Raw genomic sequence first — 26391 nt, 5'->3', positions numbered from 1 at the left:
GTATCACTTTTTTCACTTCTCAAGTTTTTGTTTTAATAATTATCTTTGTTGTTATATTTGGTGTAAGAAAAAAAATACTATTTGGTGTGACTTTAACAGTAGCAACATCTGTCCATCCTTGCTCACTTCTAAGGGGCAATTTAGACCAAGCTGTTATGTCGTGGACTGTAGGAGCCAGCAAGAATACATGGAGAGTCCTACACGTGCATGCACACCTTGTAATCTGGACATGTCGCCAATCACAAGACCGCACAGAAAAACATAACTATGCCCACACGCATCTAAGAGCATTTCAGAGAGACCATTAAACTTAACAATCATGTTTTTGGGCTGTGAAGAAGCTGGAGTGCCCAGAGAGAACCCCCGCATGTGAACACCATGCAGAAAGAGTCCAGGATGGGATTTGAGCCCAGGACCTTTTTGTTGCAAGGCAAAAATGCTTCCAACTGCGACATTTTGCAGTGTTTCATAGAATATGAGATGAAAGTGTGTCCATTCTAATTATTTTCGATAGGGGATCAAAGGTGGCTAGGTGTCGTTAAAAAAAAACATTTTGTTAAGTGCTGAAGCTGAAGCAGCGAATTTGAAGCTAACTTCAGCGTAGTTAATACACTTGTGTTGCAGTAAGTAAATTCCGAGCCGACCCTGAAGGCACCAGGGGAGCTGCCGTTGAAGTTCTCAGCAAAGTTTGTGGTTTCAATTGTAGAGATCGTCCACCAGGTGGCGCAGCCCGGGCAGGGGGTGAGAAGGCTCAATCTAAACACCGCACTCCGCTGCTTCTCCTCCTCGTATCATGAGCTGAATCTGTCCGGGGACACACCAGGGGGAAGATGGCGGCCACTGACCATTCCCGGTCCGAAGCTGCCAAACAGCGACGGCAGGATCAGCTCCAGCGATGGCTGGGCTCGGAAACGGACCGGACGGGGTTGGAGACGCGGAAAACCACGGGCGGTTCTGGGACTCGGCGCGCGAAGGTGCAGTTCGCGCAAGGAGCCGTGTTTATGGCCGCCTGCTCCGCCGGAGACCGGGAGGAGGTGGCGGCGCTACTCCGACAAGGAGCTGACATCAACCACGCCAACGTAGACGGGCTGACAGCGCTTCACCAGGTGGACAGTTTTAGCTTTGTGTCTGTTATCAGGACACGACATTTGTTTGTCATTTTTTGCAGGCGTCCGATTGTCTCTAAACTTACCGCGACGTTTATCCGTTAATGAGCCTCACAGAATGAGGCGTTCAGGTTATCTAGCTCGTTAGGTAAAATGTGTTGCTTTCTAGGAAACAAAGTAAACATTTGCTGAATATTTACCGCAGCAGGTTCTGCAGCTTCATCGGAATGCTTGGATTTGTTCAGGGAGGTTTAGGCAGAATTTCTGGCCTGTGTGTGGATTGTCACAGTTTCTTTACTTTAGCCTGACACGTTCACCTTATTTTTATCCCCTGGTTAGTTCAATACTTCTTGCTTGGTTTTTTTTAGTTTTATGTCACACAGTAAAATGAGGTCATATCAATGTTCCTGGGATGATAATCTTTTATAGACGCAGACTAGCAGGGTTGAGGCAGACACTCCCTGTGTAGTAATATATTGTAATGATCTAGTGAACAAACAGGTCCTCGTGTAGAGAAAACTATAACTACAGGAAGGGTAGGAAATTATTCCAAAAAGGATGCTTCAAGTTACAGTTCATAGATTCCAGCAGGTATATTATTTTATTGTACTTATTTTACTATGTTTGTTCCATTGAGATCATTGCAGCTAATTTGCAAGAAAGATCTGGTCAAAATAGTTTAGCATCTATGTTTCAGAATTTTATTAAACTAATTTAGGAGCAGAAAGTGTTAGGAATTAGAAAAGGTTCATTTCCAAACCTGCGAATGAATTTTAATGATCAATTCAACCGTATTTGTAAAGTTTTATTCGCAAAGGAAGTTTAAGTTAATCACCACTTAATTTCTTGTACCTCCAAGTTCTTGGAGCTACTCAGAAGACTTTGCGAGGCTGGATGCAGAGCAAGAAATTACATTGTCATTGAAGTGACTTCAGAATGAGCTCTAGGTTTTTAGATGGACAACAGTAATGGACTAAGAATTAAGCCTTGTGGTACCCCTTTTGCAAGTTTGGCGCATATATCTGAACCATCTTGGTTCTGTTTTGAAGCTAATTTGCAAACCCTCCAACTGCTTGTTTTAAAAAAATCTGGTATCAGAGGCATTTGAGGAATCCAGTTGCATAGAAAGATGGCACTGCTTTTAATCGAGGGCTTTTTTAAAGGCATTGACGATTTTTATAGGAGCAGTGGAAGTGTCATGATCTTCAGGAAAACTTATATTGTGTGACAAGGGAATTAGACTAGCTATATATTCTTTTTCTTGTCCACTGACTGAGGATTACTGCTCTTAGAGATGTTTCTGTCTTCTGTCTTCAACTTTAGAGACCCTCCCTCCTTTCTACTTCAGTGTCATCAGTGGGCTGCATTCTGGACATCATCACTGTCACACAAACCTTCTGTGATGCTGCATTTCCTCTTCATTTATAACACAGTGTGTCAAACACGTCGTTCGTCTCTTTACGCAAGCTGAAGACAAAGCCAGCGAGTGTCATATGTAATATTTAAGGAGATGTAAACATTGTTGTTGTCTCCCCCGCCCCCATATTTGAGGTTCCCAAAAGAGCTGCACATGCTCCAGTCATTTATAGCTACCAGTGGGACTTTTCTGTGAAAGCAATTAAACTTATTATAGTTTTTCTTACCTATAGAACAGGTTTCGTTTTCGTTTTGTAGTAAATCATTATTTGTTCCCAAGGACAAGCTTCCAAGCTCATTGTTTGTGTTCCACTGAGATGATTTTCAAATCCAAACTTAGCACTTCTGCATCATCTGATGAAAGTGAGCCAAGCCATAAGACTCACAATGAGCTCAATACTACCAGTTTGCCCCAAAATACATGATACAATTTAGATAGAAATAACTAGATTTGTAAGAGTCAAAGTTTATCTCCTTTGTTTTCTTCAGCTTGTGTGACTTGAGGGTCACCAGAGTCAAATTTTGGCTCATGTAACACAGAATCCTCTTTTAATTTAAATGCAACTTGAATGCTTTAGAATTATTATTTGTCAAATGTTGGTCATCCTTCACAATATTTAATGATATATGATCTTTTTGACTCAAATAAACACAAAGAAGATCTAGAAGTTTGTTTTTACACAGGCCGTCAATGCTGATGTGTGTTTGTTATGGGGAGGGGCGATGCACTACTGGTATATTTAAGGAAGCGATAGTAACTCCAAGATAAAAGTTGTATAAAGTGTTCCCGTTTAAGTTTGATCCCCATGTGGTACCCAACTGAGGTTTTTATTCATCCCTCCATCCCGTTCCTCCCCTGTTGCTCATTTGTTGCCTGGCAACTTGAATCAAATATAGGCCTACTCTTTCCAAATTTTCCATCCTCACCAACCAAAGACTTTCTCCACAACACCGTCTTTCTCCTCCTACTCCTACTCCGACTGCCTCGCTCACTCTTTCTCTTCCTCCTTCCTCTCTGCCAGTTCCCTGTGGAAGGGACTTCAGGGATTTCAGATGAAGAAATGGAAAACATTCCTCAAACAGCACAAGCTGCTGCTGTCAAAGGCGATTTCCACAATGAGTCACTTGATGACTTGGAGAAAGACTCTGCTTGGAGGGTCTGCGCTCACCTCTGAAGCCTTCAGAGGAGCAAGAAGTGCCCTCTGTTCTTTCACTCAGCTACTTGTTCAGATTCCCTCCCACCAAACAAACACACATCCCTCAGTAGTGGGCGAATAAAGCTTTTTGGCGTCGTTTAAGCGTCATCTTCTGTTCTTACAACAAGCAAATTTGTATCCCCCCCAACCTGGTTTCCCGCTAATTGTCTCATATTACGAGGAACGAAAGAAGGCCTTTAGCGGCTTTGCGATTAGTTGATTTAGACCAAAAGCAAAGCCTCTTAGGTAGCTTAAGTCACTCCTGGAGGGGAGCGGCTCTGTGTGAGGCTTTAGCATCATGTAAACATTCTCATTACTCTCGACTCAGTTTGAGGAGTTGTAATTACTGATGTTGATTTGACGGCTTTTACTTCAGATTAGCAAATTCTGTTATCCACATCCAAATAAATAAAGAGAAGGAGGTTTCTCAGCAGCAATTGCCAGAAAATGTCCCCAAAAGATGATTCCTATTCTTTTCTCAGGCCACCGGTTGATATGTGTGGTTTCCAGTTAAAAGTCTTGACTTCTATATTTATCATGTTAAAACTTACTACAGACATTTCTGTTGTCATGGTGATTAGTTGTCATCACCTTTGAGATCTCTTAACTTATCATCTGATGCTGGGAGAAGATCAGAATGCCATTTGTTCATGAGTGAACATTTGCAAGACTAACATCATCCTCGTGTCTTCACTGTTTTTGTTTCGTTTTGTGATATCAAGCTATTTTTAAGCAGAACAGCCTATGTATGGGCTTAGAAAACTTTGAGAATGCATCTGTGGGGTGCGACGGCTTTTCCTAAAGACCAGAGCGGTCACAACTTCCTGTGTGGTCAGTGCTACAAGGATCAGTCAACAAATAAAATAAGACTTATCTAAGCCTGTCGCAACAAGCAATTAATCAATTAATCCTCATGATAGATTAAAATGAGCTTGATAATTTTCATTCTAATGATTATTTTTTGAAGGCCAATTTTATTTAGAGTCTTATTATCAATTTTATTTATGGTTTTGGTTGAAAGTGGTTTCTATTTAATTTTTATTCATCGTTTTTGGTTGTTGCCTTTTATTTTGGACATTTGATATAACTTCCATTTACAGTGTTGGCTGTTCTGTGCAAAATTAAGGTGTATTAGTTTCTTGCACTTGCATTATTATGCAAATATCAATATATTATTGAAAATTGTCTCAAAAAACCAATATTATTGTTTATGGCGATAATTTCTGGGACAATTTATCGTTCAGTAAAATGTGTGATTGTGACAAACCTAGACTCATCTCCAGTTTTTGTAATGACATAAATATGTTGATTATTAAGTAAAAATTACTATCTTTCACTGTTTTATTCATTTTAGTGCTTGTTTGAAATTGCAAAAGGATTAATTGTCATAAAAAAAAGATGTTGAGTAACTTCTGGCAAATTCCCAGGTAGATTCAGGTAGTACTGGGTCATTCTAACACATGAATATGCTAATAAACCATTTAATTGTTTTGGATCATTGTTCTGCTGGAGAGTGAAGCTCCTGCTCAGTCTTAGGATTGTGAACCGTTTTGTTCCATTCTTCTTTTCATCAGCTTTGGCGAGCTTCACTGTTTTTGCTGAAGAAAAGTTTCCCCACAGCATGATGCTGTCACCACCATGTTTCACAGTTGGGATGATGTGAAGTGTTATTCCTTCACAGATTTTCATGGGCTTTCTCTCGGCAACACATTTCTTCCTTCCTTCCACTGGTCTGTAAAGGCCAGATTTGTGGAGCATCTGATCGTTGATTCAACAGACTTTCCTACCAGAGCTGTGGTTCTTTGCGGCTTCTCCAGATTTGTGTTTTTCTTTTGTGACCTGTTTAGGTTGATTGTCTTTTCCTTATAGATTTGTAGTAGGGCTGAAACAATTAATTGTATTAATCTTGATATATCAAGTTATTGAAATAATCGTCAACTTATTTAGTGATAGTTTAACTAAAGTATAAAGCAATCAGAAAAGGCCAGTTGTTGAAAGAACAACATCTTCAAAGCAGTCATTAAGAGAAAACTGCAAAAATATATAAATTTTGCCTTAACGATAAAAAAAAAAACAAACATTGTCTGTAAATATATTCTGCCCAGAACTCCTCAGGTGGTTTAATTTTAACTTCACCTGGTTCAAATTAAAAAAAAAAAAAAAGTTTTATATTGAGCACCTACTGCTGTCATTTTATTAACCTGTAAATCCCAAAAGATAGTGAACAAATCATTCCTACACTGTTAGGTCAAGCAGAAAGGGCTAAGGTTTTCACTTTGCTGTTAGTATTTTTTTTTTCACTGCAAATGATCAAGCATACGCTAAAGGGATGCTGTCTCATTTCAGTTCAGGCAGTAAAATGTTTATTTTCTTATTTAAGAAAGGAATTAGATTTTTTTATTTGTATCTTTTATGTATTTCTAACATTGCATAAATAGGCTTAAGTGGTTAAATGGGAAAATCTGGAGGATATGTCATTTTTTAAATCCAATTAATCGCAAGGAATAATTGACAGAAAAATCAATTGCTAAAATAATTTAGTTACAGCCCTAGTTTGCAGGTCTCATACTCCATCCATCCATCCATTCATCCATCCATCCATCCATCCATTTTCTAACATCCTTGTCCCTAGTGGGGTCGGGAGGTGCTGGTGCCTTTCTCCAGCAAATGTTCCGGGCGAGAGGCAGGGTCACCCTTGACAGGTTGCCAGTCTGTCGCAGAGGTCTCATACTCTTTCTCATCAATTAATTTACCAGCTAGTGGACGTTATTGTGATAAGGTGTCTTTAAATTCTTGCAGTAGATTTTATTTTGAGGTGAAAAACAGGAAAAAAAGTTTAAGGGAAATGAATATTTTTGCAAGGCGCTGCATGTAGGCTGTCTCGTCTATGTTTTTATTTCTACGTGACAACAGAGTTCTTGTTCCTGGGGCTGGTTGAAACCTTTTGTATTGCCAATTTCTGACTCATTGCTAAGACAAAAAACAGCTGACTGTCATTAAAACGCCTTAATCTGGTCTTTCTGTTCAGCTGTTTGCCACTTTTTGTGTCAATTCAATACATTTGGATGCATATATAACCAGTCGGGTAGAAAAAACTAAGTGTGGGACCCCTTTTTTGGAAAATCGAGAACTGCCTCAGGTGTACTCAGTTGGCAAAAGCATTAGGAGCGCTGTGAGAAGAAGTAACAAATCTTGATTTTCTTGCTAATGGGTATACAGTGCTGCAAGTGCTGAAGGCAATGGGTGCGAAACATTAGGCTGCAGGTTTCCGTAGAGATACTTGCACTCAGTTGCTAAAAGCAGGAGAAAATGTCACATGTAAATATTGGATTGGATTCTGAAAGGAGCCACACTGTGATAGGATTGGGTTATAGCAGTCCCCGAGCTGCTGCTTCTGTAGGAAGCTTCCTGTCTCAAATATCCTCTTTCCATTGAAACGGATCATTATTGTGATGCTTGTGTGTACTAAAGGCATGTCCGAGTTGGCCAACAAAAGAGGTAGCTTCTGCAGGTTCGTACAATGAAAAGGTTTGTGACGGTTTTATTGGAAAGGTTCCACGGAAAAGCACTACATTGGAGGTTGTTTTTATTTTTCTACAGGGAAACAAGTCCATACTGCAAGTTAGAGCACAGTTCAGTGGAAGAAGAATCCTGTTTTTTTACATCACATGGTGTGAAACTGGGTGTGTAATATTTGTCACCTGGTGAGGCATTCAGTGCGGCATGTAGGTGTGGCTCGCAGATCAACCACTGCATCCAACAGCCTGAGCAGAGGAAGTCAACTTCAACCATGTGACCTCTGGCAGATTATATTTCATTATTGCTCATTTACGTCATCAGTGGTTAATGATGGAAAAATGCTCCAACTGTTCATCTCTGACCACAATTCCACTTTAAACACTCATTATTTACTAGTCAGGTAATTCAACAAGATATCTATTAGCTAATTTGCCCATTTAGTGAATGTCATCATATTTTTTATTTAATCAAAAAAAAAAAAACAACTTTGAACTTTAATTTAAAACTTTTGTCAAATGAATTTAAGTAATTATTCAGTCTATTTTTTTCTGTTTTTTTCTACTGGACTACAGTGTACACAGTTAAAAGTACACACCATTTTTTTCTAAAATCAAAGCAAATTTTTTTTTTCTCTTGATAAATGGGTGACGCACAGGTTTATGTGCTTACGGTAAAATGGGAACTATCTGAATATAGATGAATAGTATAGCTCTGTTTGAAGTTTTTCCTCCTGGGCAATGTTTTCACCCAGAGCAATTTGTTTAAATGGAAGACTAACATTAGCATGCATTATATAAACTTTCCTTTAAATATTATAGTTGGACAGGAGACTGCAGCAGCCAGTACAGTCTCTCATTCACTCTGAATGTCATTGTAAAGGGTGAATAACACCTAATATTATTATTTAAATTAATGTGCACACTCTATAATACATATTTACAGGCTATGCACAGGTGAAAAAGTTATGTTTATGAAAGGAAATAATAAAAATTGGATATACAAAAGCAGTTCTCCAGCTCGCTGGCAGTTTAGTAGCGTCTGATGTAAAATCACATGAACATACCACAAGTACGGTGTGGTGAGTTACATCAGGCACTTGAATACCAATCATTTAAAAATACTTTGAATACTACCCTCTACCCAGCATACAAAAATATGCAAATTTGTGCAGATATGGCTATTTAACTGTCCATTTCTGCACAATAGCAAAGCAAGAAATAAAATGTTTTACGAAGTTTCAATCAAAATAATACACATTTTCAATTTCATTGTATTGATCTCTGTTTTAGGACAAATATATCTTTATTGGACACTTTTTGTCATGCATTTGTTCTCTTCCGCCGTGTTTGAATCAGAAATGTTGGACTACAAAAGGACACAATAAAACACACGATAAGCGCAAGGAAAATGTAATAATCACAGTCTTAAAGTGCTCTTTAGTAATATGATCCATGTTATCTTCTTGCATCAAGAATCCTGTCTGGCTTGATTGTCATGTTTTTCAGACGTATGAATATATTCAGCTGTGTCTTCATGCATAAAGAAGAGGGAAAAACAACTGAAACAATAAAATGTTTCATTTCATTTTATGGGAATGTTTATAAAGTGGTGTGAAAGTATTTCCCACTTGTAAATTTCTTGTGGGGTGTTTTTGTGTCATGCTTAAATGTTTAAGGTGAAGAAATACACATATATCAGAAATCCTGTGTAAAATTGAACCAAAGTTAAAATTTTTAAGTAAGCAATTGCTTTTTTTCCCTCTTAATAAGTAAAATCAACATTTGGACATTACATTTTACATATAATCAGATTCTCTTTATCTTATACTAAATTGGTTTGATGTTCTGAAGCATTTAAGTGTAATAGAAAGCAAAAACAAATGTATATGTTGGCAAATACTTTTTCGCAGGACTGTAACTAGTTCAGCGCATTGATCAGTTTGAATTACGGTAACAGTAATTTTCCAAGCATTTTGTGCATGCTTGTATTTCCTTTATATTTATGTCTTAAGTGTGCAACTTCTAACAGACTAATACAAAGCAAATTGTTTCAGAATAGGTAAAGCTGTGATTTTATTCATAAATATTAAAAAGCATAAAACAATCCCATGAGATTCACATGCGATTTATCTCGGGACTTTGGTTGGGTCACGTTGAGATCTTTAATAGAAACTTACTTGAGGGCTTTTAGCAGCTCCCTTAGCAGAAAGTCATTACAGCAAGTATACAGTGTGGTCATTGTTTTAGCTCTGCTGCTTTAGTTAGGTTTAATAGAGTTTGGAAATGTCTGGAGTTTTCCCCTTTTCTCACTGAAAATGTAAACTGATTTTTAATGGGTTGGAGACCCTCTGAAACAAACATCTGTATTATCCGTTTGAGTTCTCAGCTTCAGGCCTTTTATGAATCAAACTAAACAAATCAAACACAGTGATTTTGACGTGTTTGTTTGTCTCCCTGTCAGGCATGCATCGATGAAAACGCAGAGATGGTGCAGTTTCTAGTGGAAAACGGGAGCGACGTCAACAGAGGGGACAATGAGGGCTGGACTCCTCTTCACGCTGCAGCTTCCTGCGGCTTCATCCAGATCACCAAGTGAGTCCTCCTCACTGTCATCATCCTGGCTACTGCAGACTCTGTGTTTTGTTTCAGATCAACATTTTTTCAGTATGTAAATTATAGATTGATATATTTACATTTTTTTTCTAACTGCTTGCGGGACCATCTCTTTGTTTTGAAGGTACCTGATAGAGCACGGTGCTAATGTTGGGGCTGTCAACAGCGAAGGAGAGCTTCCTCTGGATGTGGCCAATGAAGATGTAATGGAGAGGCTTCTCAGAGCTGAAATCAAAAAACAAGGTGAGCTCATTAGCACATCTCCATCAGAGGTGCCCTGCTGAGTCATGGAGGTGATTGTGAACCTAAAGTGAATCATAATCAGAAATCCATTTAACTCCCATTGCTTTATTTGAAGCTTTTTATTGTTTAATTATGTCATAGAATCAAACATTGAAATCTGGACCAAAGACTTCAATATAGTGAAAGATTCTGCAGCTTTTTTAAATATAGTTAGCAACTTTCTAACATTTCAGAGAATAGCTTGTTTCTTAAATGGCTTCTTACATCTTCCTCTGTCTTCATTTTTCTAACAGGTATTTTTGAGTGCTTCTTCCCTCAGTAACATCTATGAACATGTATGTTCAGTAACTAGAAAATGATTACATTTTAAACTTTTTGAAAAATCCTGGCCACGAGCCAAGTTATCATTGCATCTCAAATATTAGGAGTCGAACAGTGTTAAAGTATTTTGAGGATAAATGTAGATTAATTAAAGAAGTAATAGTTTGCCACAACTTGAGCAAAAGTAATTTGGTTTGTTTTATAATAGTTCACATAAATAAATAAAAATATACAAATCTAAACGAGAGAACAAGAGCTCTGTGATAGCAGAAAAGCATTTGAATATTGTCAATACTGAATAAAGTCAAGCCCACATTTTTCAGACTTTTTTTCCTTCATGACATTCACCCCTATTTGAACTTCTGTGTCTCAACCACTAAAGATATGCATCATATGTAGGTATCAAGGTCTGTTAAAGTCTATTCAATGTGCCAGATATATACTATTGATTGGCAGAATTCACATACATACATAGCACTTGAAATATGATATTAAGTATTGTATCGATAGATATTGCAATGAAAATTGCTGATGTCTTGCTGAAGTAGAGTTGCAGAAGTCTTGTCAAGACTCAACAACAAAGCTGTTCAAAGTGCTACACCTTAAACAAAACATCATACAGTAACCAATTGTGAAACAAGCAATAAACATTAATGCCATCATAAAAATCATCAAGCAAAAATACATACAATCTGTCAATCAATGTTCCTATTATTATTAATCAGAGGCAACTCTAAACAGGAACTCAGTCTTTCAGCATCTTGCCAGTTTTCTGGACGTTTGTTCCAGATTTGTGGAGCATAGAAACTGAATGCTGCTTCTCCATGTTTGGTTCTGGTTCTGGGGATGCAGACCAGAGCCAGGAGACCTGAGAGGTCTAAATATGTTGCGTACCTTCATATGGTCACAATTTCTTGGAGAATTCCAAAAAGTATATGAGAAGAATCTCCCTTTGGAATGTTTTATGGTTTCATTCTGGAAACGGTTTTAGTTAAATCCATATTTTTAAAAAAACGATTTTGTCATTCCCACGTTGTTCACATCGGACCTCACAGGGATAGATGTGGATAAAGCCCGGAAGGAAGAGGAGAGGATCATGCTGCAGGACGCCACGGCGCTGCTGGAAGGAGGCGGCTCCCTGACGCCTCACCCCAACACCAAGGCTACAGCTCTGCACGTCGCTGCAGCCAAAGGTTACATCGAAGTCCTCAAGTAAGAAGACAAATGGCGGACTTTTTGTTTTGTTTTGGTTTCGTCTTTTATTCATGGCCATGTCTGCCCCTCCTCCTGTTCTTCTTCACCTTCTCAGGGTACTGTTACAGTGTAGGGTAGATGTGGACTGCAGGGACATAGACGGGTGGACGCCTCTGCATGCAGCAGCTCACTGGGGACAGGAGGAGGTGTGCACCCTGCTCGCTGACCACATGTGCGATATGGCCGCCGTCAACAACGTGGTGAGGCCGACTGACATGACCTTTACTCACTCCTAAATCAGTCGCTGAAGCTTTATCGTCGGTTGCAGCTGATAAAACACGGCTTAATTTCCTTATAGGGTCAAACGCCTCTTGATGTTGCAGACGAGAACCTCGTGGACACCCTGGAGGAGCTGCAGAAGAAACAGAACGCTGTAAGTCTGCCTTCAAACGAGCTCCGCAGCTATTATCACCCGCTCAGATAAACTCCATCTGATTGATGGTGCTGCGGCACAGAATGTTCTCTGTGTTTATGTCTGTTTATATTCCTCTTCAGTTACGCAGCGAGAAACAGAAACAGAATCCTGTTATTGAGACCAATCAACCTATCTCCATGGTACCAGTCCGCACTCGCAGGTTAGTGCCACTATATGTGTGTGTGTGTGTTGGTACACACTTTGCCCTTCCTTAGCTGAATCCCATAAAGCCCAGTACCAGTTGTCTGCATGCACGCAAGTCTGATTTTAACGGTCCAAGCGTTCCTGTGAGCTGATGTACTGCTGAAGTGACTTTGTCTGTCTTAGTGTCATACTGCATACTTACTGGTCTCAATTTGTAATTTAGGAGTAAGCCAGTTAGAAGTTAAGAAAAAAAAAATCTGTGTATATCATGATTATATAAATGGTAAATGGAAAATTAGACATAAATAATGGACAGTTCTGATCTTTTTATTGTGGAAAGTCCTTCATCTGTCATAAACAATCTGAATAGCTGTTTCAAGTTCATTTGTGTAGAAGTAATCAGGACCTTTATGTGAAGTACTTGTACCAGTAAGACATCTGGTACATTTCTTTTTATCGGTGTTAGATCAGCAGTTTTAAAGTGGCTACTTGCTGCTGTCAGAAGCTTCTGGCTTTTCTCCTTTTCGATCCCTGAGAACTGTCTGTGCAGTCATGGACGAGAGCTGCAGATCAAGCCATTAAGAGGCAGAGGACGCTTTGTGCTGTTAGTCTGATTTACAGGGGCTCCAGTGTAATCTGGGGAAATTATACAATTTATGTATTTTCCAGATATGGGTAATTGTGGAACAGAAATTGAATCTAGACTCCCTGTCAGAATCTCTGCTTGATAGATTGCAGATCTGAAAGTCCATTTGTCAATCAGTATGTTCTTCTACCATCCATCCATCCTCCTGTTTGTCTGTATTCACTCATCCCTCACTCTGTTCATCTGTCTGTCCATTCATCCATCCTTTTGCCCATTCATTTTTCTATCCACTCATCCTTTTGTTTGTTGAGTCATCCTTGACTTTGTCTGTTTTCCCATCATTCGTTTGTCTGTCGATCCAGTCTATTTATATGTCAAGTCTGTGGTTTCTCAGGCTCCATAGTAAATATTCTACAACTCTAAAGGAATGTTTGTAAAGAAAAATAGCTCAAAAATAGATTTCATAAATAGAAGTTTTAAAAAGTGTGAAATTTTGTTGAAAAATCTCAAATTTAATGTTAATTTCTGAGGTTAGCGACTACATTTTATGAAGGAAAATGGAAAACATGATTGGTCTACATTCTGTTTAACCACAGAACTGTGGTTGGTTTCAAAGAAGGGGACATTATTTTGCCTGCAGCTCAGTGCGGCTAAGCTCTCCAAATAATTCAAGCATCATTATTGACTTTCTGTGGATTCTTTTAACTTAAGTGATTGGACATAATGCATTGTACTTCCACATAGCTATTAGTCACATCAGTGACCAACAGTCACTTTTGGCTAGTGTCAGTAAACATAGTCATGCCACATGACATGCAGTCAGAAAGAAGTAATGGAAGCTACTACTAAAAAGTCTTAAAACTTAAAATGTTGCCATTTAATAGTCTTAATGCTCTGCAGTGCCCTTTAGGCAATGACACAACATACATAAAATGCTTTGAATAATGTGTTCCAGTGACCATTACATAAGATCAGTAATGGGCCCATCCCACTTTCCTGTCAGCATTTGTGGCTCTTAGACTTTTCTCTACATCAATGTTTTAAATCCGGACAGGGATTATTTGTCTGTTTCCCAAAAACCACTAATCACCCTCACATAGTGTTTATAACGTTATAGCTGCACACAGTGTTCTTTAATTTTTACTTAGTACAACTTCAATCATGCTAATTATACGGCTGTATGAATAACATGACTCAGTGGAGAAAAAGGGATTAAATCATTTTTTTAATGATTTAAACTAACATTCTGAGCTTCCTGAGAGCAGCTTATTTACTACAACTATCAACAACCAGTAATTACCAATAATTATTGCTTTGAAAGTCATAGAACTGAAAACTTTTAGCTTTATTTCTACAAAACTCTGTACTAAAAATTTGTCCTGTTACAACCACAACCTGTAATGAGTTTCAGGTGATAGACCAGCACAAAGTTGTTGTGTAGGGTTAAGGTAAATTGTACTCAAATATTTTGGAAATACTTTTGCAAATTACAATCTAAAATATGTGATGGTGAGCTTTCTTATTCATTTTTACTCTAAATACATATGACAGTTTTATTTTGAGCTGCCTTGTTGCTGAAATTTGCAGGTCAAGGTGTAACATGTGGAAGCAGCCACGTTAGACTAAATCTGAACTTTTAACTATCTAGCAAAATTGTATGTAGACCTGTCACAATAAAGAATAAATCAATCAATCGCACAATAAATTAGTGGAAACTGGTGGCAGCATCATGCTGTGGGGATACTTTTCAGGAAAGACTTGTAGCTCTACAATGACAAAATGTAAAAAATTTAAATTGTTATTATTAATACTTTTGTTGATCATAAGTGGCTAACATGACACTGAGACCAGGCATTGTTTTTTTTCATTTGAGTCAGTGCTCTTTTGTTTTGTTTTTTTTAAACAAATCAAAGCAAAATAAATTATAAATTGAAGATGCAATTAGAAATCTGGTGACAACTCAAAAACAATGCACTACCAGAAGAGTCCAGCGGTGCTACCTGTTGATGTGCTGATTGACGCTTGCTTGCTCGCTGTAATTGGCTGCACGTTGTACGGTCGCCCTCACTGATCAGCTCCCTGCATGCCACCTGTCGTCCCTCCCCGACTCGGGCTCCTCCCCTCCACCCCCTTCTGCACCGCAGGACCTCTATCTCCCGCATGAGCAGCAGGGACAAGATATGCCTTCATGAGCGGGAGAAGCACCCGCCTCCCGCCTTGCCGAGCAGTCCGGCCGAGGACGAGGAGGAGGAAGGCCAAACGGGGCAGAGCCAGGCGAAAGCCTCCAGCAGCTCCAGCTCAGAGGAGGAGAGCGAGTCTGAGAGCGACACGGAGTCAGGTGAGAGGGGTTTAAAGAGAGGGGAGAAGCTGCTGTGTTTTGTTTTGACATTGTCTCTGTGAAACTGTATGGAGGATTTTTGACCTGCGTAATGTTTTACTGTTGCAGAGAAAGCAAAAAACAGAGAAATCATAAATAACTTGAACAACAAACGAAATACCACCAGTGCGCTTTCTACCTCCATGTCAGCGACTACCACTGCAGGCCAGCTAAAGAAGGTAGCCTTTAGAGATGCTGCATGGATACCAGGTGCTTACTGCACTTTATAGAGTTTTGTAACCCAAGTCATCTTGCACATGTGGCAGGAACCAAGCAAGCCTCCAGCCACCGAGTCCCCCGGCTCATGGAGAACGTCCCTGAGGAAAGCGGGCAGCTCCGTGACTCTGGGCTCAGCTGGGCTCTCGGATTCCGTCCAGGACCCGAGCAGAGCCACAGATTCTGGACTTGGAATGAGCCGCTCCGCCTCCAGCCCGCGCCTTAGCTCTGACGCCGACATCAAGGTACACAATCGTTTCCAAGATTTATGCGCCCACAAAAGTACTGCCGTAATTTTCCTTTAACAAGAACATGACGAGCCAAATAAAGGCGTCTTTTAGAGCTTCATCTCACTGAGCTGCATAAATAACTGATAAACAGACCAAAGTCTCCCTCTTTCATTTTCCCAGGAGCCAAGACTCGCTCGAGTGCCGCCGACTCCGACACGGAGACTCTTCAGTATTCCAGATAACAGCTCTGACAGCTCCAACAGGTAGAATTTAATGGTCCAACGTAGAGAAGCAGAATCGAAGTCACTGCGTACAGACCAAAAGTTTGGACACAACTGTGTGTCCAAACTTTTGGTCTGTACTCAGTTCAGACCAAAAGTTTGGACACACCTTCTCATTGAATTCAATGAGAAAGTGTGTCCAAACTTTTGGTCTGTACTGTATGTGTCCCTGTCACTCTGTCTCCCTTTTCTCTCAGTTGGCTAAGCCGTAGCTCGTCGTACACTCGACGACATCATAGTCAGTTAGGGAATGAGTTCACTAGCTCCACACCATCTTTGCTACACAGGTCAGTCACGCTGCTCCCCACCTGTTTCGTATGTGTTTGCTCTGCCGTTTAAGTGTTTGTGTGCTTGCATTGTCACAGCTCACAACAGCAACCCCACCCTCACATCCTACCCTCCATAGCTGCAAATACTAATTTATGTGTAAAAGTTACAGTGTAATATGTGCTTTTGTTTACCTTTCCTATTTTGTTCTTTTATTAGCTCGTCTTATGTAAAGAGACTGGATGACGCCAACGTGACCTCATCGAGTACAGGAACCAGCTCTGCTGGTCACAGCCGCCTTAATAGTCTTTTAGCTCAGAGGTATTTTACCTTAAATTTGCAGATATATTAAGTTTTTCTTTTTCAGACTTCTAGCCGCAAAGTACTATATTTACTTCTCTGCCTAATATCAAGAAATATTTAAACAAGACAAGTCAAAACCCCCAAAAAATAAGTCAAAAGTTACTGAAGAGTGATAATGTTACATTTGAAAAGCCTAGCTAAAGCATCAATAAATAACATTTTGTCCACTTGAGGCAAAGTTAGGGATACTCACGTCTAAGTCTTCAGACTAAAATGAAGATTGATGTGGCTATTTATCCAGGAAGGAGAAAGTCAAAGGTATTTAATGGTAGTAGTTTGGAGACCTTAAAAACCAGTCTTTGAATAAAAACAATATTCAAATTGCTTGAAATCTGTCAGCATTTAAAAAGTCTTTGCAGTTTCTGCTCCAGTTCTGACCAACATCATTACTCTGATGGGAACAGACATGCTGCAGCATTTTTTTTCCCAACAAGTGTGTCAACGGCCTACTTTATATTAACCTGCCATGTTGTGATTGTGTTGGTCTCACTTTTGTCTACATAATTAACCCATATTTGTGTTGTGGGGTTTTAATTGCACCACAGTAATGTATCTGTCAAAACATTATTCACAGGACACCATTCGTTACACTGCTTGAGCTCTATTGTTGGTTTCTTCATAGGTCACTATATTCCAATGCTACAAACAATCTGAGTTCTCTCTCCTTTATTTGGCTCTAGACTGGTTTTAAAAACAGCCCCTTGTTGTACTCTTTGCTTCATCCAGCAGGAACCTCAGCTATTGAGAAATGATGTTGCACTCTGTCGAAGTTTTAAATGATTGGATCTTAATTTATCCAATTGCTAACGTTTGGCTGTAACGACTGTAAAAGAAACTATGCTATGAAGCTTACCAGAAATAGCACATGCTATAAACAACCATGTCCCAAGTGCTGAGCTGAACCACATCTTTGCCAGCAATAAAATGTCTTATTTCCTCTGTCTCTGACTTTAATGGCACAATATTTTGAAGTGTGGTCAACATGGTTTGAATGGCTACATTGACTTCCTCTGCTGAGGTTGCTAAACTGCAACCATAGGCAGACTACATTTCCAAAACAGCACAGAAAATTGACGTCATTGTTCACAACTCGTCTTTCTGTTCGCTGATTGGCCCTGTTGAAAGTCTACTGGAGAAATCCAGCTCTATGGGAAAATTTGCGAACGAAGCACAAAAGGTAGATGAGAATTGGGCAGAATTGCTTAGAAAAGCAATAACAAGGCTACTTTGGCTCAGACATGGAGGGGAAAAACACTGTATTTAGAAGCTAACTATGTTGGAAGATTGTTTAAAGAGAGTCGTTATTCATTTTATGAAATCTGTGGAAATAAGCAGATATTTCATACAGGAGACAAAATGAAGGGAAAAAAGTGGGAGGGGGAGATACATTTTCTTATGATCATAAACAACAGCTTGTACTGGGTTCAGGCTGGTTACATGCTGCTCAAGCTATCTAGTAGCTGCAGCATGAGGTGTTTTATTTACTATTGCCTCAGCTTTGGGTTGTTCTTTCCCTTTTTCCAGAATTCCAATTTTTTATGATCCTAGAGCAAAAGTTGTTTATAGCAGAGAGGCCGTTTGGTGGGTAAGAGGAAATCCGTGCACTTCACCCATTTCATTTTGATGGAGCTCACAGGTTTTCTACATTAATGGCTTTCGTAGGAAAAGTCATCAAATATTGACCAGATGGCTATTAAACACAGTTCAATGGAAACGTTTTTTGCTAAAAAAAAAAATAGTGTTATTTATGTAAAATAAAAACTGCGAACCAAGATGTCAAATCATCATCCAAACAAGGTAATGACTAATATTATTAAAAAGAGTGGTTATGAGGGCTTTTTTGTTGCCAAAAAGGAGTTGTAAATTGACTAATCTGCTTTTAAGAAAATGTAAAGGTCACATAAGATTTATTTATAATCCCTACTTTCAATATTTGAGGGTTTTATGGGTGAAAAATATGACCAAATGTGTATTTCTTGCCTAATTTCGAACATAAACACCTTAAAACATTTTCCCCAAAGAACTCCTCAGGAACAGACGGAAAAGAAGGAACCACCGTCAACCATCACCTCAATTTCTCAAAGCACGATGACAAGCGAACAGGAGAGCAAACAGAGGCGCAAGTAAGAACAAAACATCTAACCAAACAAAGACGGTGATCTGGCTTTGTCACTAACAGCGATTCTGATCACAAAGGTCGTATCTGACACCTGTGCGAGATGAGGAAGCGGAAGCGCAGAGAAAAGCTCGCTCCCGGCATGCGCGGCAATCCCGGCGCTCCACCCAGGTCAGGATTTACCTCCTCACCTGTTCCCTGCCTTTGAACCTTGGCTGCCCCGTGTGTTTGCTTCATCATTCTTTTCTTTTATTCAAAGGGAGTTACGCTAACAGATTTGCAGGAGGCAGAAAAGACAATTCAAACCATGAAGACAGACAACAAAGGAAGAGAAAAGAATGAGGAAGAAGAGAAAGAGAAGGAAGCTAAACAGAAGAAGGCAGATGAAGGGGTAAGAACCCTCTGAAATGGTTACAGACCGGTTTGACTATGCCGTTCATGTTTTTGTGATCTTGCGACACTAAAATTATGCGTTTACAGGAAGTGAGCTGGAGATCTCGTATTGCCAGCCTGCAGAAGTCGGACCTGCTGGGTCTCACTCAGCCTGCTGGCTCGGCTCGTCCGCTGGCATCTGAAAGAAAAGGTAGTCACTTCTTCAGTGCCTTCCAAAAGCATCTTACATTCACAAAGTTTAATGCATTTTATTGGGATTTCATATGATAGACCAATGGAAAGAATACAATTGTGAAGTGGAAGGAAAATAATGACAAATAAAAAGCACATTTTCAGCCCATTTTCTCTCCAGTATTTATTCTTTATTTTCATTCAATTGAATTGAATTTGTTTACATTATTCATAGAAGAAGTCAAAATTCAGATTTTAACTCCGAAGGCACTACAGGCATCCACAGCTCAGGCAGGGAGAATCTGTCAACTACACACTATTAGTTTTGCCATTGACAAATCTGGCGTTTATGGATTAATGGCAAAAAAGATGCTGTGAAAGAAAGACATCAGACGTCCCAGTTAAATTGGGCACGAGTTTTGTTTAGGGACACAGCAAACATGTGGAAGAAAGCTCTCTGGTCAGAGAAGCCCAAAATTAAAACTTTTTGGCCTACTTAGCCTGCTGTGGAAAACTAGGATCATACTGGAAGAATGATTTTCTACTGCATGGACAGAAGAGCTGGTAAGAGTTGATGGCACAACTGAGCTAACTGAAGGGCAATGCTTGAAAGAATTTTTTAGAGGCTTCAAAAGACTTGAGACTGAATTGGGGCTTCGCCTTCTAACAGGATAAGAACCCTAAACTTAGAGCTGCAATGGACTGGATTAGATAAAAAATATATTCAAGCATAAGAATGGCCCAATTAAAGTCCAGACACAAAGGACAGTGTAGAATCTTATGCAGGAATTAATGTTCTCCAACTAGTTTTTTTAGCTTATTTCTAAATAAAAAGAACTAAAACCAGTGTACTGTACGCTTTTTGGTCTACTTCCCAATTACACACCAATTTGTGTTTCTTTGTTACATAAAATTCCAATAAAATACATAAAAGTTTTAGGTTCTCAAGTGAAAAAGTTCAATTGATATGAATTTTTTTAGCATAAGCCCTTAGATACTTCTTTTTTCTTTTTCACATCTGACATGCTGTGTGTTTCTGCTCAGATGTTGAGTCCATCACAGGAGAGAGCGAGACAGAAAAATGGGCCAGAGAGCGCAGAGAGAGGAGACAGGCCCGGGCCAGGAGGAAGGCACAGAGGACCGGGGAGGTAAACACGAAACCATCTTCATGGAGAAAACTGCTGCAGGAGCAGGTTTGGAGCAGCTAAAAGCTACCGATTGACTCTGGTTTTAAACCATCTGTCTTCTTCAGGGTGAAGACTTTGAGCCCAGTGGAGAGGAGGAGTTCTCAGGGAGTGGGCTGGATCCACAGGTTGTACTTGATGTGCATAATCAAATATAATTAAATAAATACAGCAGCCATGTTTACCTTTTTTTGTTTTGTTTTGTTTTCCTCTATGCAGAAAGACAAAGACATGAGTTCAAGGTTGGACACCTCGTATAGCAACCGCACCCAGAGAGAAGGATCGGAAAGCAAAGATTTTAAAAAGGTCAGCAGCTGGAGTTGATTGGTTTGCTATGTGGTGATACTTCTATTATTAATTGCTTTTGTGTGTGTGTAACAGCTGTTTGAGGAGGTTTCCAGAGAAAACAGCCAGCTCCAAGCTCAACTGCAGGACACACAGAAGATCATTAGTCAGACCAGGGTGGAGCTGGAGAAGGCAACACAGGTGATGAAGAAGTTCAATTCCCTGCTTAAAGAGGCAGTACTATGTAAAATATTGTGAGCTTTACGTCATGTTATAAAGTTATTCCTTCATCAGAAGCATACCTGGAGTGTTTCCTTGATTCTTTCATGCTTTCATGTTTGAGAAATCCTTGAATCTCTCTTGGTAACCATTCAGCTGAGCAAAACGCCTAGCTGGACGTAGCTTCGCCTTCAAGTCGCAGCTCGTCCTCAAAGCTGCAGTTTCCACGTTTCCCCCGCAACTCGGCCACTCAGCTCCTTCAGACTAGCCAGCAGCAATTAGTAAACACCACTTTTGGAATTGCACATTGACTGAGCTACTGCTCAGTGCAAAGCTGATTTAAAAAAAAAAAAAAGAAGTTGTTAAAGGGCTAATAGAGTAGCTCTGTTGTGATTGACTTCCTGAAGGCAGAGTTTCAGAAAGAGCAGGAGTTTTTAAAGAGACAAGACTCAATTTCAAGGCATTAAATTACAAAGTCAAATTTATTTTAAGTCATATATGATGCATATAGCATTTGTATAACAACTGAGGGTAACATAATTACTTAATTTTTGTTTTACTAATTGCTTGAAAACCTTTGGTGTTGTTGATTTTAAAAAAGTATTTTCTTTGCCCAACAGAGACAAGAACGCTTCACTGACTGTTCAGCACTACTGGACCTAGAGAGAAAGGTAAAACTAACTCCCACCCTTCCTGCCGATATTTTCTCTCGCTTGGTTTGTATTTTCGTAGTTTTTGTAGCTTCGTGTGCCTCACTAGTGCCACCCCTGCCGTTTGACACACTCTCCTCTCTTCCCCCACTTAAACCACTTCCTCACTTGTTTTCACTCAACTTCTGTCCTTCTTCTCTGCGTCGCTTCCTCTCTGTCCCCTCCCATCCCCTCACGTTTTTTTCCGACACCAGGACCGGAGGACGTTGGAGCGGCGCATGGCAGAGCTGGAGGAGGAGCTAAAGGTGAGGAATGGTTTGGAGGGAGACTTATCAGGACCGCTGACACTTTGCATGCTTCTCTGCTCGACTGGCCTGGCTTTGGCTTGTGGGAGCACGCTGCAGAGAGCTGCCTCTCACTGTGGTCAGGTGGTGTGATAAGGTTGGTGTTTGCCACCTGCCTACCCAGTTTTACCTGATTGTTTTCTGAGCTCTGAGATGCTGAGACAACCATGGCAGTTTAACAAAACCACTGAAAAACAATGCAAGTTATATTTTAAGAAGTGTTGTGGCTAGACTGTACTGTAAATGGCTTAGCTGAAGCCATTTTGAGTTATTTCTGGCTCCCTGTGGTGTTTGTTTCATAATTTGTTACACAACAGAACCGTTTTCCATTAGAGCTTCAGTACAGACTCAACATTTTGGGTTCAGCAAGGACGTCAGAAGTTAAGTATTTTATCCATCTAAACTTGTTCAGTTGAGTTTATTTATTCAATAGCAACATTTTCTCTGTTTATTTTCAGACACTGTAGTTTTAAAATTCATTAAAGTGACAATAAAAATAATTGCGAAAAAACCAGTCCAGCAGAATCATACCATCGAAACAACTGGCTGTGAAGTAGTTATCATCCATTTATTGTTATCGAGGTGAAATGCTCAATATGTCATAGTATTGATTTTAGGCGAAATTTCCCAGCTCTAGTGTCGCCCCTCCCCCGCCTGTTCCTACAGACTCCTGGTCAGCTGGCTGAAAGGAGGTTACAACTTCCTCCTTACTTACAGGAAAGATAAATTTGGCTGTTTTGAAATATTTTTATTCATGAACCACACAAACAGTCATTATGTTCAAACTAAAGTAGCACCACAGGAGATCTCTGGTAGTTTATAAAAATGTTTGCTCTTAGCACAGTCTGATCAGTTGGAATACACACTGTTGTCCTGCCAGGGTTGGTGTGATTTGCTTTTCTTAACTTCTGGTTTCTAGGAAACCCTTATTACTTACTAGGTATATTTAATTCCCTTGTACAGTTGCTGTAAATAACAAAACACAGGCTTGTATCTTTTTTGTTTTGTTTAATGGGCTGTTGGTTTGGGTTCCTTGTTTAACTCCATCAATTAAATATATTTCTAGGCTGCATATTTGAGTGCAGTGGCTTCTGATTCTCTTAAAGGAGAAATCAGTAACTTATCTTTGGATGAAATAATCACTTTTATCATTTAAGAATAAAGTATGTAAGCAGAATCCAGCTGACCACATGAAATAAACTAGAAATAAACATTGTGTTCTGATTTTAAAGAAATTCAAGAACTCTCAAGAAAAATAATAAGGGCATCACATTACATATATATTTTTTAATTATTTTACTGTTCATTTGAATATGAGGCTATTATTTTTAGGGGTGCAGTTGATCAATCGACAGGTTGATTGATTGGCCCCAATTTCCTTAATTTTGGGTGATCTGCGATTTCACAGTCATTGTACAATGTTGAAGATTGGAACATTGAAGGTGTATAGTGCCCTTATAACACACACACACAAAAAATTATATCAGCCAAATCAGTATCTGCTGATCAGCCAGAAAACTGCAATTGGTCCACCACTAGTTATTTTACATCCTCTTATCAAACATAATAATTGGTTGTTAATAAAACTAAAGTTTCAAAGTTCTGCGATCCTTATCTTGTACTTCTTATCGGATGGGATTTTTCATGTAAAGTAGATGGTGAGTCTGATTAATCGCTGTGAAAGATACCAAGTGACGACACTAAAACGCACTTTGACTCTACATACTCCCTGTTCGGACTTGATTTAATGTGAGCTTTAACTTCTACCTGCAGGTTTTGGTTGACCTGAGAGCAGACAATCAGCGTCTTAAAGATGAAAATGGAGCACTGATCCGCGTCATCAGCAAACTCTCCAAATAGACTGAGAGAGACGACCACCAGGGAACTCTCCCCCCCTCACTCCTTTCATCCATCCCACCGCTTCCATACATTCCTCTCAGTGCCAAAGGGTGAGGGGGCGGAGGGAGAGAAGCAATGGAAAGTTCTACGCACATGATCACTGCAGCTTCACTTGGATTGTGATGCCTCTTCATGAACAGCTGGAGTGTCTTTTGAGTGCCTTATTGCTCAGTTGCCACAGGAGGGACCTGTGCACGCGCTTTCCCACCACATCGACGTACTGTGACTATTCGTCAGGGAACCTGCACGCACACCGTCCCACTGAGTGCATCCTTCCTTCCTTCCCACGATACACGTTCCACTGAGCACACAACATGGCTTGGTTCTTAAAGCATCCACTTTGTATTTATTCTTTTGTGAACACATTTCACATCATACATTGAGAAAGTTTCCCCTCACCAGGTCCAAGTGTTTTGGTGTTTTCTTCTTCTGTCACTTATCTCCAGGGCACGTCTTAGGCTCTACGTTTTTGTATTAAACCATGCCATGAAGGCGAGGGGCGTCGGTGAAGCTCTGTTGGGTTGTTTTGCTGCCACATGCAAGTGTTTGAACCCACCTACCTCTCTCCACTTATGCACTTCCCTGCATCTTTTTGTTTTATTTCTGTAATCGCAGACATACTCCAAGCTCTTAAAGGCGAACCAGGTCAGTGGACCACAGCACTTTACTCTCTGCAAAGCAATAAAAAAAATAAATCTGTGACCCTTTGCCCGGTCTTTTAGAAAGACGACTTTAAACCACAGCAGCCATCCTCACTGAGGATGCAGCCTGAGAATATTCAAATTCAAAGGTTGCACAGTTGCTGAAATGACTAATTTGTCCAGATCTATTATTCTATGAATGGTTTTTAATTGTTACCATTGATATTATTTTCTCTTTTTTTTCATTTTCAATTCCTAAGAAGCATGGTTATGTATGTAAATGTAAGTCTATATACCCTTTGAAGTAAAATTCCATGTAGCCTTGCTTCACATGTTGGTTTTCTAATATGGATCTCTGCACCATAATAAAAAAAAGTGTTTTTCAAAGCTCGCTTGGTTATTCTGAACCTCTCACTTTTGTTGCTTTTATCCATCAGATGTTTGTACTCAAAGCAAGATGGCTATTATTTTATAGTTTCATTGCTGTAAATACCGTCAAATGTAATTTTTTCAATAATTCAGTTCAAAAACCTAGCCTCAGATTTACTAGAAATTTTTATTTCAAACTTTAATTAGGATTAATTTTCAGGTTTACAGTGTTGTGGTGTTTACAGATTTTTTTTTTGTTGCAAATAAATGTCTGCTAAACTATTTTAAATAATTAGTACGTAAAGCTAACATTTGTAAACTGGAGGATAATTTGACTTATTTTACGTAATCAGAATTTCCAAGAACCAAATTTCGGGTTCTCAGATGTAAATCATAAAAAATAGCAAAAGTAAACATTTAAAAAAGATATTGCAAAGCTTGAATATACAATTAAATCTTTGAGCTTTTTCAAAAGTAAATGTCTAAAATTAACTTTAATTTGCTGAAATGCACCAAATGTATCTATAAAGTGTATTAGTTATCAGTTTGCTCCTTTTGACGGTGGTTTACCGCATCATCCATGCATGTAGTGTGGAGGTTTTCTGTGTATGGTGGACAGATGGCCTGTATCAGTTGTGGGAGAAAAAAGAAGACAACAGCTGCAGCACTAACTGAGACTAAAAGAGGAAATGGAGCTACCCAGATGTATTTACGGCATGTCTGTACTGTTGCATTAATCTGCTGCTGTTCCCAGGTGAACCATTCATCACTGGAGTCTGAGGGACAGAATGAGTGTGTGTGCCGGAGGAGCACATCTGGGGCAAAGCTGCGTGAGACCTGATGTCTTTTGGCACCAGCGCAGACACAAGTTATCCATCTGTTTGGCCCATCCGAGAGCAGAGATGGACCACTGTCCTGGATGGTAGGAGATCTGACAGCAGGCGAAGCTCCTAAAAAGGAAGAGCAGGCCGGCCAAGGCGCGCTCTCTGTAAATATCCCTCAGGTCTGAGAAAGGCATAGGAAGGGAGCTGGGGAGGAAGAGGGAAGCGGATGGATTGCAGCCTTATATGGACAAAGCGCTGCTTTTCCCAGGGTTTGTGGCTCTGACAGCCGGCATGATGCCAGATGCTGCACAAAATGGCTCCCTGGTGCCATCAAGAGGATCAGCTGATGTAATGCTCCAGTCCAACTGGGAAAATGTATAGTTAGGACTGTCATTTTTATACAGATGGGAGGACCTGTAGTCATAAAAATCCAATCTAAACAAAGTTGGATTATGTTTAAGTGCCTCAGCCAGACACTTGCAAATCACTCCAGCTGTTTTGCAGTGTTATAGCGTTATACGCCACGCTTCATATTTATTTTCACCTCGGCAGAGGATGTGCTAAAAGAAATGACCCTTTATGGCAGCAGCATGATCTGGCTGATTTGACTATATTTATTTATATAGCTCAAACTGGATAAAGTGCTTCACAAGATAAATGCAACTAAAATGCATAACACTGGTACAATCAACTATAAAAAGCATTAAAAATACAAGAACAACTAAACAGCTGTAAGATAAAATGTTTGGG

The 26391-nt window shown here is 39.6% G+C and overlaps 1 protein-coding gene across 5 annotated transcripts; it reads left to right on the top strand.

The window, feature by feature from the left end:
• Window positions 1–733: 733 nt before the first annotated feature.
• Window positions 734–24839, top strand: LOC116732153 (protein phosphatase 1 regulatory subunit 12A). Of its 5 annotated transcripts, none has more exons than XM_032582146.1 (24): window positions 735–1106; window positions 9698–9828; window positions 9974–10092; window positions 11469–11625; window positions 11723–11867; window positions 11966–12040; window positions 12163–12242; window positions 14957–15150; window positions 15259–15368; window positions 15456–15650; window positions 15816–15898; window positions 16114–16203; window positions 16403–16504; window positions 18568–18669; window positions 18743–18833; window positions 18922–19053; window positions 19143–19245; window positions 20271–20374; window positions 20479–20550; window positions 20630–20716; window positions 20792–20896; window positions 21535–21585; window positions 21819–21869; window positions 23682–24839. In XM_032582146.1, exons 1-24 carry the CDS (start codon window positions 831–833, stop codon window positions 23766–23768), a joined length of 2742 nt encoding a protein of 913 aa, XP_032438037.1. In that variant the 5' UTR covers window positions 735–830; the 3' UTR covers window positions 23769–24839. The 5 variants fall into 5 exon arrangements, with proteins under 5 accessions (XP_032438049.1, XP_032438037.1, XP_032438056.1 ...); XM_032582152.1 differs by having other exon boundaries at window positions 831–1106; window positions 20479–20538; XM_032582158.1 differs by lacking the exon at window positions 21819–21869 and having other exon boundaries at window positions 734–1106.
• Window positions 24840–26391: the final 1552 nt, after the last annotated feature.

The sequence above is a fragment of the Xiphophorus hellerii genome, chromosome 2, assembly GCF_003331165.1.
Source record: "Xiphophorus hellerii strain 12219 chromosome 2, Xiphophorus_hellerii-4.1, whole genome shotgun sequence".
Classification (NCBI taxonomy): Eukaryota; Metazoa; Chordata; class Actinopteri; order Cyprinodontiformes; family Poeciliidae; genus Xiphophorus; species Xiphophorus hellerii.
Note: the sequence above shows the minus strand (reverse complement) of the source record. Positions and strands in the feature narration are given on the sequence as shown.

Excerpts from the sequence above, each read along its gene's own strand:
- LOC116732153 (XM_032582146.1), top strand. The coding sequence starts at position 831 with ATGGCGGCCACTGACCATTCCCGGTCCGAAGCTGCCAAACAGCGACGG. Across the intron at positions 19,246-20,270 it reads GCTGGCATCTGAAAGAAAAG|ATGTTGAGTCCATCACAGGA; the intron begins GTAGTCACTTCT and ends GTTTCTGCTCAG. Across the intron at positions 20,375-20,478 it reads AGGCACAGAGGACCGGGGAG|GGTGAAGACTTTGAGCCCAG; the intron begins GTAAACACGAAA and ends TGTCTTCTTCAG.